Source organism: Asterias amurensis, chromosome 12 (genome assembly GCF_032118995.1).
Source record: "Asterias amurensis chromosome 12, ASM3211899v1".
Taxonomy (NCBI): Eukaryota; Metazoa; Echinodermata; class Asteroidea; order Forcipulatida; family Asteriidae; genus Asterias; species Asterias amurensis.
In genome coordinates this window covers 19,162,075-19,175,910 of record NC_092659.1, presented here as the reverse complement: position 1 = coordinate 19,175,910, position 13,836 = coordinate 19,162,075, and the positions used below count along the sequence as shown (strand labels likewise).

General features: G+C 36.9%; 1 protein-coding gene across 1 annotated transcript in view; it reads left to right on the top strand.

The window, feature by feature from the left end:
- Window positions 1-215: 215 nt before the first annotated feature.
- Window positions 216-13,836, top strand: part of LOC139944886 (uncharacterized) — a 68,132-nt gene continuing 54,511 nt past the window's right edge. The window contains exons 1-3 of the mRNA XM_071942039.1: window positions 216-468; window positions 1,495-1,593; window positions 6,664-6,770. Coding sequence (XP_071798140.1) covers window positions 373-468; window positions 1,495-1,593; window positions 6,664-6,770 — 302 coding nt within the window. The 5' untranslated portion in view covers window positions 216-372. The remainder of the gene's footprint in view (window positions 469-1,494; window positions 1,594-6,663; window positions 6,771-13,836) is intronic.

The window sequence follows — 13,836 nt, the reverse complement described above, 5'->3', positions numbered from 1 at the left end:
GGGTTGAACAATACAAAGTGACTTAGCCGGCACATTAGTCACTGGCTGTAGGTTCTTGACCCAAAAATAAAAAGGTTTTTAAAATAATTATGTACGGTAAATCTTGACAAAGTACAAACTGGAGAGGGCGGGCTTTAAACCGCATGGTTAAAAATGAAACTTGTACGGAGTGCGCCAAACCGCCGAAGGTGCCGTGCGTTGCGCTTAACACACGGCACGTACACACACGTCCACAGCACGAAGTGACAATTATCTCAAAAGGCAACTGCCGTTCAATCAAAATGATACTGAAGTTTTTCAGTGTAAACTTTGCGGAGTATTTTCACCTACATGCTGTGGATTGTCTGGGATTTTGAATACTGACTTAGGACAATGGAGCCCTGGATTACTTTAAGAAGGAGTGTCACATTTCTTGCATTTATTTTCGTGAATTTAGCGGCATGGACAGAGAACTCGGCAAACGCCACGGTAAGTTTGTGTGTTTTTGTTTCAGACCAACCGGACCAACAACTGCTACTGTGGTGTCCCTCGCACTCGGAATGTTTTGCTAGTGTTAATTTACCAATGGATAAAATCAATGTTAAATCTGTTCTTTTATCCTCCTGGTTCACCAATATACTTTATTACCTTTTCAAGAACGAGCTTTGTTTCAAAGTTTTCTGGAATGTTTGTTGTTGTTTTTTGAGAGTTTGGCTCGGCCATGAATGATGGCATGGGTCACCAAATCTTTCTTGTGAAACTGTTGCTAGGCGCTTAGTACAAAACAACGCGGTGTTTGGTGTCACATTTCACAAACTGTCAACCGTTTTTCGGTGCAAGAGGGATATCTGAGGCCATGCAGATATGTGGGTTCATGTAGACTTGGTTGTGGTCCTTGTAATAAACTATGTCTACTGTCATTTGAGACTATAGATCATTACAACAGATTGAGCAGTGACTACACAGTTTGTAAATTGTATTGTGGTAGTTGAAATTGTATCTAGATATCATCCCCTAAGTCAATTTCCTGGGTTTTTTTTCGCTGTTCATTCATGAATTTTGTTAAACACAAATTGCTTAAAAAAGTGTTGTCTTTTCCCTAAATCTACTAAAATTAAAAACCATCCAGCCTCATGAGAATGTTATGAATAATGTTAAGTTAGCACTGACATTTTCAATCATCAAGTTTTGGACTTGGGACAACGACAATTATAAGGGAAATTTTCCAACCATGATCATCTTCATCATTGTGCAAATCTTTACATTTTAGACCCAGAAACTAGGGTACTGTATTCCTACCTATTTTTGTTTGTCGTCTTCAGTTGTAGTTCCTTCCTTCATGGTCGAACTAACACGATCGAAGATGACAACATTTCGATGAAAAGGCCCTGCAGTGCCTCAGTAATTACTGGGTCTATACTAATTCAATCTTACCATTGTTAGTGCACACTCTATAGTTAATTGATTAATATTTCCTTTATTATATTAATTGATAATGTTTCTTTTTATGGACAGTTGCAAACAGCGTGTGACCTGCCACTGGTCCAGGGTGAGGTAGCCTGGCAGGCAAACCTAACAGAGACAATAGTGGATGTCACATGGAATTATGGAAAGGTATGTCCTAGCCTGGTTCAACCCACATTTATCATAGTTTGTACTCAAGATTGTCTTCTTTTTTAGTCCATAGGCTATGGATTACCAAACACAGGCCTTGAACTACATTCTTGAAGGGGTACAGCAATTTTGCTCACCTCTATTATATGGGGAAAATGTCAATTGGAATCTGAAATTTATGAAAAGCACCACAGCAAAAAGCATTTGCTGTGTGTTTTGTTGGTTAATTATGGTTAATTGAAGGTCTGCAAATGGCTAAAACTGTTTTCCATTACTTAAATACCGATGTAATTTATTATACTTGCATAATTGCATAACCCCAAGGTGACAGTTTGTTTCAAATCACATCAAAGTCATGTCAAAATGATGATGCACCAAGCATCTTTTATTGGATCTATTTCTAGTCTGGGAAGAAATGCAAGTACTGAGTGTTTATGAGTTAAATGGTTAGAATACTTTTGGTGTAATAAAATATTTTATGTTTCATCAAATAAAATATTCTCTCCAACACATGCAAAGCGCAAAACATTTATTAGTTGCTTTACACAACATTCAAGTAGGTTTTATTGATAAGGATAAGACTATAAAAATAAATATGTGATTGTGCAAGATCGCTTTTTGGCATCCATTTACTGCTGCGTATCACACATTGTGTGGCTGTGTTTAACAAATGGTGGGGTCGAGCATGCAGTAATGTGGACGTAAATGCACTGTGAATGGCACCAAAATGTATGCTGTTTCATGATAGGGCAGGCCATGCAATGGTTTGATGACTGAATCTCCCATGGCAGTATATTAAAAGTAAATATACACTAAATAATATCACATGGTGTTTACACCAAACTGTACTGAAATCAATCAAATAAAAATATATAAACATTTGAAAAGCAATTACATAACCCTGTAAAGTGCAAACAATTACTGTTTGTTTCTAATTTATTCCATCAGTTAGAATTTTCGTTCCTTAATGAACAGCTTGGCCTGGCAGTAATGATACAAGTTTTCTCTCTCATGTAGAATGTCTATCTACCCTCCCTCTCCCTAAAAAACAATACATCAATAAAAAATACAAAATCAAATAAATAAAACCAATAAAAAAAGGAAATTAAGAAAAACAGAAGAGAATCAAATATAAACTAATTAAACAAAATAAAAACAGAGACAAATAAATCAAATTAACCGTGCAAGGTATACACAAAAAAAGTATCATAAAAATACTTGAAACAAAATAAATAAGTTTATGAATAAATAAGAAAACAAAATAATCCTTGTTATGTACAGACAACTGAGGTTGTGCCGGCGATGGAGAATTCATAATTCCATGGATTTTTTAGATTTAGTTTTAGTCTACAAAAAGTGACGCACACAATTAAATCATAGGGTTGCTGTACTGTGTATACACATCGTCTTTTAATACATTAATGGAATTGGATTTAGTTTATGCATAAGTCCCTTATTCCCTTTCGTCATCGCGGCTTTCTACCCGAGAAGAAATTGTACTCTTCCATGAATAAAAAGGAAGTGGAATCCGTGTAATTTACTGCCAAGTGTACAAGCCAGTAGACTCATAGTACTCCTGTTGCCGAGCTCTAGTACTTAAGTACCTAGCCCTACAACCTAACAGTAGTTTCTTGGTAAGTGACGAATGATGCTGCACGTACTTTACCCGTGTGTCCTATGCGATTCATTTTTAGTAATATGTGTCAAGGCCTGTGCTTTGTTTTTGAAAGGGCAAGGACACCGAGGCATTTTTTTTTCTTGGTAAAGGGTACCCTATAAGGAAATTGTCAAATTTCTAAGGAGGATTACAAGGGCACCAAGGCAATGACCATGGCATGGGGCATGGAGGCACTTGCCTCCTTGAAATATCAGGCCTGTGTGTTGTAAAATGCCAGTTTGCACATTGGGAAAAGAAAGCGAGAAGCTCGGCAGAACCTGTGTACACAGCGAGACCTTAGTTCTAAACTTCATCTTGTGTGTGTTATGTCTAACGGGACACTTTGGTAATCAGTAACTAGTCATCTGTGTGATCATTTCGCTCTTCTCTGGCGTTCGTGAGGTATCAAGGGATTTCTCTTGCTGGGATGAAGAGGGGCTTGGGAAAAGAAGGATTAGGAAGGATGGGTAAATTTGACCAAGAAATTAAAACACAAACTGAAAATACAAACAATTTTGATAATAAAGGCAATGAGCAATGGAGAGATGTTATTTACTATGGAACATAGTGAGAAGCGGCTCCCTCTGAAGTAACAGTTTTTGGAAGAGAACTAAACTACTTGAATTTTAGGCCTGAAGCATTTCTCAGGTATATGAAAGCACACAAATTTCTGCAGCAAGGGTGTTTTTTCTTTCATTATTTTCTTGCAGCTTCGATGACCAATTGAGGTCAAATTTTCACAGGTTTGTTATTTTATGCCTTGTTGCGATACACCAAGTGAGAAGACTGGTCTTTGGCAATTACTGAATGTGTCTAGTGTCTTTAAGGAACTACAGCAGTAGTAAGAGAAATTTGATTTTTTTTCTCATGATGTCACCTTTATTTCTTTTTGAAAGGGCTGCTGCCTAGGGATGTTTGAAGTTATTTCTCTTAATGATTGATAGGCAGGTGTCTTGAGACATTCAAGGTGATGAGGTCGCAATTTGCCCGCATCTTAAAGACAGGTTGCTCTTATTAGCGTTGATCTAGCGCTGATGAAAAGCTGATTAAGAAATGACCATTTGGTTGACCATGAAGGAAGGAAAGAAGACTTCCTTCACAGATTGACCAAGTATTAAGTGAGTTTCTTAACTTAATTGCTGCTTAAGACATTCTGAGCAGGAAACTTCTTCTTCGCTGCGCTTGTAGTTTTCCTCATGTCTGCTTCACACTCTGAAAGATATAATAAATTGTATTAAGTAAGAATCCAGAGTTCTCTTCCAAATCACCTCACATTCTGATTGGATTACTCCCACTGACTTCATTAACGACTGTTGCTATGGTAACGCCTAATCTACTTATCCCGCTTGTTGGGTCTGGATAGAGTCTTATTCCAGTTGTTCTGAAAAGATTAAAGGGATTAACGATAGAGGATTCATAGGCTTGAAAAAAATGCTTCATTTACGATGGTCTCAGAAAATGCAATGGAAATTCAGAAAACCTAAGTAAGTTTCTGAATAAACGGACAGAGATATGAAAATGGCAGAAGCTGTTATGCAAATTTGCATTCAGTAGAGTATGATTCATCACACTTTATGTTTGCAGGAATTTTATAAACAGAAAGAGGGAAATCAAATAAAAAGGGCAATAAAAAGACTTGGAGGTGACTATTGTGAGAAAATTGTGCAACGATACCATAAAACCACCTTGGCAGACAGCACGTTGGGACAAACTATAACACTCGATGGATCCATAACCCCTTTTCAAAAATGTGATTATACGCAGGCCTCTGATCCAATAAACCAACAGCAATTGCTGTGGTGCCCTGTGCTTTTGCTGCGGTACCTCATAGAAGTGCCCCTTCAGAGGAAAATTGCTGTTCCCTTACAAGAGTGAAGTTCATGGCCTGCATATAGTGAAATTGTCACAGGCTTGTTTTATCATACTTTTTTGAGACGAGATAGTATTTTCTCTGCAGAAAACACACTCCTTATATTGAACAACAACAATTTATTACAAGTAGAATTCCACAGCGATACACAAATTTAATCATAAAAAGGTAAAAGAAAATGCAGCAAAAAAGTAATAAAAGAGATTGATACTATGTATATGACCTTTTTGTAAAGTTGACTGTCAACATAATCCTCCAATATTATCCCAGCCTTATAAACACAGTCTCCTGTGATAGGATTAAGTCGAGTTAAACCCCTTAGGCTACTCCTGATTGGTGCCTTGTGGAAGAACTCTAACCAATCACAGTTCTTGTTAGTCATATACCTTCTTGCTGGAAGGCGAAACATTACTTAAAGTTAATTGCGAAGTAGGCCTTATGCAGCCAGTAGCTTATAGCCCTTAATGATGATGGCTCATACATTCTTATCTGTTCCACCTGTTTCATAAAGGGGTGGTCAACATTTATTTTTTGGAAGATTATTAAATCCATTCCTTTAGTTCCAAGAAACCCCCTTGGCCATCCCCCGAGAAGGAGGGGGCATCATGTGATTGTTTTAACTAACCTGGGGATCAGGTTGGCTCGGTGGATTTGTTCTCCCTGCCTTTCACCTCTGTGGACCCTGGATATATAATCCTACCTCAGACCGGAGCCTTGCATGTGGATTGGGTTTTGAGTCCTTACCTCATTGCTTGGGTTTTCCCCCATTTTGGGTTTTTCTCCCACATCATCAACTGAACATTTCTTTTTGTTCCCTATTCATTCTGTTATTGGCGCTAATTTTGCTGTTGGATTGTAACAAAAGAACTAAAAACAAAAGAAATGTATTTTCACAAGTAAGACTTTTAGATGGACTGTTGTTGATGTACATATTGTACCAGGCATGCAACTCTTCCGCGTTTCCGCGGAATTCCGCGTTTTTTTGTTTTTATTTTATTTAGCCTAATATATGCCTGGCATTAACAGTGTACAACTAAAATCATGTAAAATAAGCATAGTACATGCTAAAAATGCACCTAAGAGCATAATAAACCTCAACATTTTCTAGGGTACCATTGTGGGTATCATGTCCCGTGGCATTTCGTCTGCCTCGCTCCGCACTTTCGTTGTGCCTTTGAAAATTTTCCTTTTTTTTTTTCAATGGGCAGTTGCATGCCTGTTGTACATTGTACTCGGCAAACAGATTCAGACAAAAAAGCTAAAGCTGAAAATCCTGTCATATTTCACAATGATTCTCTTTTAGATTGTATTACAGCGACTCATTATGTTTTATTATTTGTGTCGTATACTTTAATGGCTTTTCTAGCAATCGAGTGCAATCATTATACTCAACAAAACGTCAAGTAAACCAACACCTGTTCTCTTCATATACCCAACACCTCCAGAATTACCTGGGGTTAATCCTCTTCCCTTTGCAGGAAGCTTCAATGTGTATTCTTCATTATTGATGATAATGTTTTCATGATATTGGGTCTAATTTCAGGAGAACTGTAATTCCGAGGTGTCATGTTTTGGAGTCAACGGCACCAAGAATATCCCCCTTGATGTTCAGCTTAAGCCACTCCAGATACAGCATGGGCAGTTTGTCAGGTAAGCCAGTCACTTCAAACTCTTTCCCATATTGTCTTATGTCAGATTATTTCCCAGTGGTGCACTAGGAGGCGGGCAGGGCAGGGTGGGGCTCTGAACAATAGGTGTGAAGGGTGTGTCAACATTTACCCTTCACTGCCTTAATTGGTTGTTCTCCTTAAACTGTCACTGGATAGTCAAAATGGTTGGACTTGGTAATCACAAGGTTATGGGCTCGAATCCTACCAAGCTAAATAAAAAACATAATGTCATCTTATTGTAATGGTTAGACTGAAGGACTTATAATCACAAGGTTGTGGGTTGGAATCCCCCAAGCTAACGGCTGATTTCACATTGACTAGAATAAGCATTGTCGTCTTATTCCAATGGTTAGACCAAAGGACTTGTAATCACAAGGTTGTGGGTTTGAAACCTAGAAGCTAAAGGCTGATTTCACAATGACTAGAATAAGTATTGTCATCTAGTTACTAAATCACAATTTCTTGACTTATTCAATCCATAATGGTAGACTTGAAACCAATGTTTGTAATGAGAGAGATTGGCTGTTGCCAGCTTGGTGTTTATATCCTTTTATGGGAGCTTTGCCAATTTCCCTTGATGTCGGGATGAATAGATCATCACTTCCTTTGGCAATTCTTACTCATGAGACATGGTAAAAAAACATTGCTAACGATCTCAACAGTCTCATAATGCGAGACAACCATGGAATTCTCATGGAATTCTTGTTGTTAATTTTCTGTCATTTTACTTATTGCATACTACAAACTTTGGGTCCAGCCTTGGAAAAAAAAGACAGCTAAATCAATTACACTTGACTAATGATGGAGTAGTTAAGTCTGTCTTGAATTCTAAAATCAAAGTAGGATTGCTTTGTTTTTTCCTGTCATCTGTAAGATTCCGTTGGCATTTGGTCGTCCGTTGGCACTTGAAAAACCATTAATTAGTAATATGTTCAAGTTTTTTGCTCACAAACAAATCTCTAAAAATGTATTGATTTTACTTCACCGTCTTGATCGCTAAAGAACCTTATCGAATATTAATTAAGTTTTGTTAGCGGTGCACATGTCAACGCCGCAATCTTGGACTTAATTAGTATACGCCACCCAAGAACAAGGGATCGTTATCTAACAGGAAGACAGGAAGAATGAATTTCAAATCAAAAGGTCTTGGAGGGATTTGCGGAAGCAACCTGAGAGATGAATAAATTCCTTGTTGTCTTGAGGAGGAAGAGTACCTGGTGGTTCTTGAGAGGGACTGTAAAAACAATCTTCCGATTAATTGTCTGACTGTGTATGACTGTAGGGAAGTAAAGAAGTCTTATCATAATATTAGTTGTGTATGTGACGGAAATCCCAAGATGTGCTGAAGACATTGAATGAAAGACACGGCTGTTGTACAGAAACGGAATACATCATTCCTAGCATGTAGTCACCGGAGAAATTAATACATAAGCCTACAAGGTCTTCTCTTTGTTTTAGGAAACGAAATTTTAACTGGGTCAGTCTTGTCAAAACAGTTGGTTTGGTCCTTGTGATATTACAATTGTTAACTAAAAAATCTTTGGCATTATTTGCTTTGAAAGAAATATCAAAAATAATTGTTTTGTTTTTCTTTTTAGTCTGGCATTTTTGTTTTTTGTATATTACCTTTATAGTGATTTTGGCTATAAAATAGACCTTTGAAGCCAACAATATATTGCATTAGTTTTCTGTCGTCACCAATCTAGTTTAAACACCCTGTTTCTATCCCTTCAGATTTAAGGGCGTAGTCAGTTTATAGACAATTCCGGATGTTTATTTGTGAGTCATTACTCATCACAAAAAAAACCCAACCACAATATATTATTGTAATTTATTCTCTAAACAAGTGTACTTGTACACAGGTGTTGTCAGTGCCACTACCTGAATAAACACCCTCCCATAATTACAATAACATTCACCATTTAAAATGCACAACCCTCAACAAAAAATTCACCAAAATAAATTAATTCAACTGACGCATGAATCCGGTCAATTGTCATCCATAATCAATTTAATTCCAGCCAAACGTAAATTTTGAGAATTCCAGACTAGATTTGGAAAATTGTTACCAATTTTACTTGGCATTTTGATTTACGTTAATTCTTTATCAATTTATTTACTCTCTATAAGGAAGCACTCCAGATCACGCTGAACAGTATGTAACATTATTACTGAAATGTCAGAGTAGACAATTTGCGTCACAACTAATTACTGTCGTCTAGTGCTCGCAATGATTGTATCAGACAGATCTTTTGCTGCAATAGGCTGAAGATCCCTAAACATCTAGAAGATGCTGGAGTTACAAAATTAAAGCCTCAAACAATCAACGAGAAAGAGTAAAACAGTCAAATGTTGACATTTCTTAAGCCATACACGTTGTCTTTTGGAAAGAGTCAAAAGGTTCCAATTCAGTGACGTTTTGATTGAATCTCTTCAACATTCAGGAATGAACTGAAAATGTTTTGAAGGGAAATGTGTAGACCATAATTCTTTGTAGGGAAACATACAGACCATGTTTGACATGTGATGTCATTGAATTCACTGGGATTTTAACAAAAAAAATGAATTTGAAGGGTATCAAACACAGTGGAACTTTACATAATTTTAACATGAAGTTAGAGACTTGTATATTTTTTTCCCATTTGCATAATGACTGTATTTGTTAGAAAATAAAGAAATCACAAAAGTGAATTTGACCTTACAGCCCCTCCTTAATTTGATTAATTTTTCAATTCATATTTCATTACATCTCAAATATTAAGAATTGGGAGTTATCCGGATGTTTTGTCTCTCATCTCATAGCATCTTCTTGAAGTCGTTACTAAATTATGGTGACAACCTCGGCCTGTAATATAAATTATGAAGTACCCTGGTTTGATGCAACTTCCCCACTTCATCTTCCTGTGATTTCCATGGTAACTTTAATATTTACATCATCGTCCTTGGGAAACCCATTAGAAGGTTGCAGAACAAAATAATCATGATACTGTTGCCATCAGACTCTAACATTGGGATGGTTTATTGAAGTAACTCATAGAAGTACATTGAAGAAAGAAATATTGTGCCTTGCTGAAGGAAAGTTGTGAATAAATTACGTGAGATCTTTTCACACTACCCACCCTTGATACCTGTAATTGCCGACTTGTTTACAAATTATTCTACATGGATTAAAACTGACCCGGAGAATTGTTAGTTAGCCAGTTCCATACTAACAAGGAGATTGGTGGGTTAACCCTAGTCCTGGGCAGCATTTTACCTTGATTATAAGCAAGTTTGGGGTTTGTTAATCTGGAGAATTTTCAGCCCTGAAAAGTGTAGTGTGAATGCTCTCACTTCATCTGGAGAATCTTGGTGTTAAATTTTTATTTAAGGTGGAGATTCTTTGGATTAAAGTGTGGTGAGAAAGGGGCTGTAGTATCGGGGATCGATTTCACAAAGATGGTCTCTACTTAAAGCTAGTCCTAGGACTCTTTAGGTGTTACTAAAAACTTAAAGCTTGTCGTAAGTTACGAGTTACTCGTCCTAACTCGAGATAAGACATAGTCCTTTGTGAAAATCCATCCCTGAAGACTTTTTCCATTTTACCCTCTTCAAGTTCTTCTTGTATAATCTATCCATCTTATCCAATAGCTTACTGTCTTGTCTTCTAATACATAAACATAAAGACTTGAAAACGTTACTTTAAAACACACAGAGATGACAGATGAAGTAGTAAATGAAACCTCTGAATCCCTTTCCCATTTGCACTTCCAATCTTTGACATCGTCACTTCTCTTCTTGCCTTCAATCATTCTTCCTCGGCCTAAAAACCCCACACGGGGACCAAGAATCGCTTAAAATCTACGCTTGGGATTTGATAAAGTGCATGGGAGAATATGGGGATGAATTTAACCGGGGAGTTGTTGACTTTTTTTAGTGGAAGGACGTGGAATTAAACACACGCCCGTGTGAATCCCATTCCATTGATATTCAGAATCACAGATACTACCGGGCTAATAAGACTCCGTCTTCTACACCCTAAAGGCTCGTTCATGACTGGGAAAGAATCCTAGCATGCTCTAATATCCGACCCCATGAATTAAATGACTCCTCGGGCAACTGAAAATCTCAAGCTAATTTTATTGAATTTCTTTGTGGATTCCCTCTCCCTGTGTTGACGTCTTGTGACATTTTGGTAGAGATTGGTTTGTGTGGTCGACTGAACCGGGCTGTCTGATATATGTCTTTCAAGAATGTTTATATCAAATAATCAATCACAAGGAATTGATTATCGTCGGACAGAAATACTTTATACATAAATCACAAGATTCTTTGCCTGACAAGCTGAAATATTTGCATTTTACATTACACCTTGAGTGTTTTATTTTATTTTAAATAGTTTGACCTTTGACCTTGAGAATTATTACAAGTATTTTACAGTCGTGTTGAGAGTTTGACCGTAGCACAAAAATATTAAAAACAAACACTTAAGACCCTTGTAGAAATTAGTCGAAATCTGTGCTGTTATTTGTTTTTGCAGAATGCTTGTAAAATAATTGTTTTTATTTAATAGGTTCCAGCTTAACGTATTTTTTTCAACAGAATATTTGAAGATCTTTAGAATTCAGCAATTTAAGAAATTTACTTCTAGAAATGAGTAGAAATCTTGTTCTTTTTTTGGGGGGAGGGGAGAATGCTTGTAAAATAGTTGAGAAATAAATGAGAATGTTATGATTTTAATTTTAAATGTTCCAGCTTTACTGATTTTTTTAAAGGAAAATTTGAAGTTCTTTAGAATTCAGGATTTTGTGAAAGTCTTGACAACCCATCATCAGGTTGCTCCTTGTTTTGACTGCGCTCATTGAAAGACATTCTCCATTTACCTTTCTTTATTAGAAATCTCACCTAAGTTCCCTCTGTGACTCAAAGAAAAGACAAATAATCAAACGAGATTACATTGGAGGTGATGGAGCAAGAAGGGAAATAATGATTGACTGACATGTTGTTGGGTACGATAGGGACCCCTCTCTTCACCTTATGTGAGTCTTGCGGCCAGTGCTTCGACCCCTTCTCTAAACACAGAAGTTTGTCTTGTCTCCCATGGGTACGGAGTTAGAACACAAGATTGCGTTAGGACAGTGTGCACTGGTGATCATATTTCAAGTTTTTGTCAGTTGGTTCACGTTAATATCAGGCGCCATGGGATTGGTACAATGCTAGTCTTATTACTGGAGGTGTGAGGGGACGATTGCTGTGTGTGTTTGAAGGAGTCTAGGGGTTAGACCGTGGATATGTCATTAAACAGTCTTATTAAGCCAGTAGGGAGGTACCGGACTATGATGAGATTAAAGGAGATTCAAGTCACATGCTGGAGAGCAGCCAAGGCGAACGTAATCAAATCCTCCTGGCATCAAGTTCGGACCATAGAGCAACTTGGATGAGGGCTTTTCGCTTTCTACTTTTCAGGCAAACTTCTTGTTTCTGACGTCATAGCACAGTGACTAGTTTTGTAGACCAGTTCTTTAAAACTTACAAGTCTTATTAGTCAACTTTGTGGTGCACAAAGAAATATTGGCATGAGTGGGATTAAAACCTTTGACCTCCAGTGACAATGCTCTAAAAACTCTGGTTTTAACCCAGTGGTCTTGTGTTTTTTAAAGTGTGTAATATTCATCTTTGTGAAACATGTAGAATAGGTATGTGATAATTGTATTTCAATTCCGTTGAGTATCGAAGTACACTTACACAAAGACAATTTTGTACTTGTTCAACTCAATTTGCTTCTGGTCGTGTAAATTAAATTCAGTTTCAGTAACAACTTTTAATTAATTACAAGCCTTGTAATCTTGTGGATCTTTCCTCTAAAGTTCTAGATTTGCCTTCAACAGCAAAGTATCAGGCTTGAATTCTGTTGCCATGAACAATATTGACATGCAATCCTTATGTCTGTCCTTTTTGTTTTGTACATAATTTTCCTAGAAAATGTTTACCTGCATGCCTGCAGGAATCAAAAGCACAATAATTAGAACAAAAAGAGAGAAAACAAAACACTTAAAAGTTAGTTGATAATAAATGTTTCTCTCCGAAGCATCTCAGAGAACTCTGCAAAAGGGTCCAATTAAGGTGAAATTAACCCCAAACAAACATTCAATCCAATTTCATTGCCTAAATCGCCTCAAGAAATACCTTAACATGAAAGTGTTGTGCCAATTTATTTTAAATGTGGAATTGCTTTTTGGGTAGGCCTAGATTCTAATTTCAAACAGCCCGAGGCCCTTGGTTGGGTGCCCAGTGGTGAATCACCAAGATGATAATAATTTCATTTAATTCTCAGATATTTTCTTCGTAGAGCAATGCAATAAAGAATACAGACTTACTTTTGTCAAAATGGTAAAAAGTTGTTTTGAAAAAAATTGAGTGAAATTATGTCCCTGGTTGTTGTGAGATTTCTGAGGTTATTAGAAAAGAAAGTTAGAGAGGAAAGTCAATTTCCTTAGAGGGAAACATATACTTTTAAAATTAATAGCAATCAAAACTTTTAGTTAAAAGCCTACAGCAGCTTTTGATAATATCAAGCACTTTGAGAATCATTTCACTGTAGGTCCACCCCTTTCTACAATATCAATTTGATGAAACATTTAGCGATGCAATCTCCATAAAATGTTATATGTTTATTTTTTCTCTCAAGCACTGAGTTCTTTTGTAAACATGTTTGTCACAGGTACATGTAACATAATATGTGTGGTATAAATAAACATTACACATCAGTACAGAGCAGAAAATGAGATTAAGTAAGTAATATTTGTGGTGACACCATGTGAAATCTCTAATGTGAGTAGTGGCGGCTCTGAGAAGAGCCAGTTTTTAAAATGAAATTAATTGATCAAACTCAGTGGTCAACCAGCTTGGACCTTGTCTTTTTTATAAAGACCGACGGCGTCTTCGTTATGGATTCTTCTGAGACTCCGTTCAGACATTCTGACAACGGGTTCATGGTCCCGCATATAAAACAGTTGCTTTAAACTTCTCTAATAAAAAAGCTCAACAATTACAACAACAACATAACG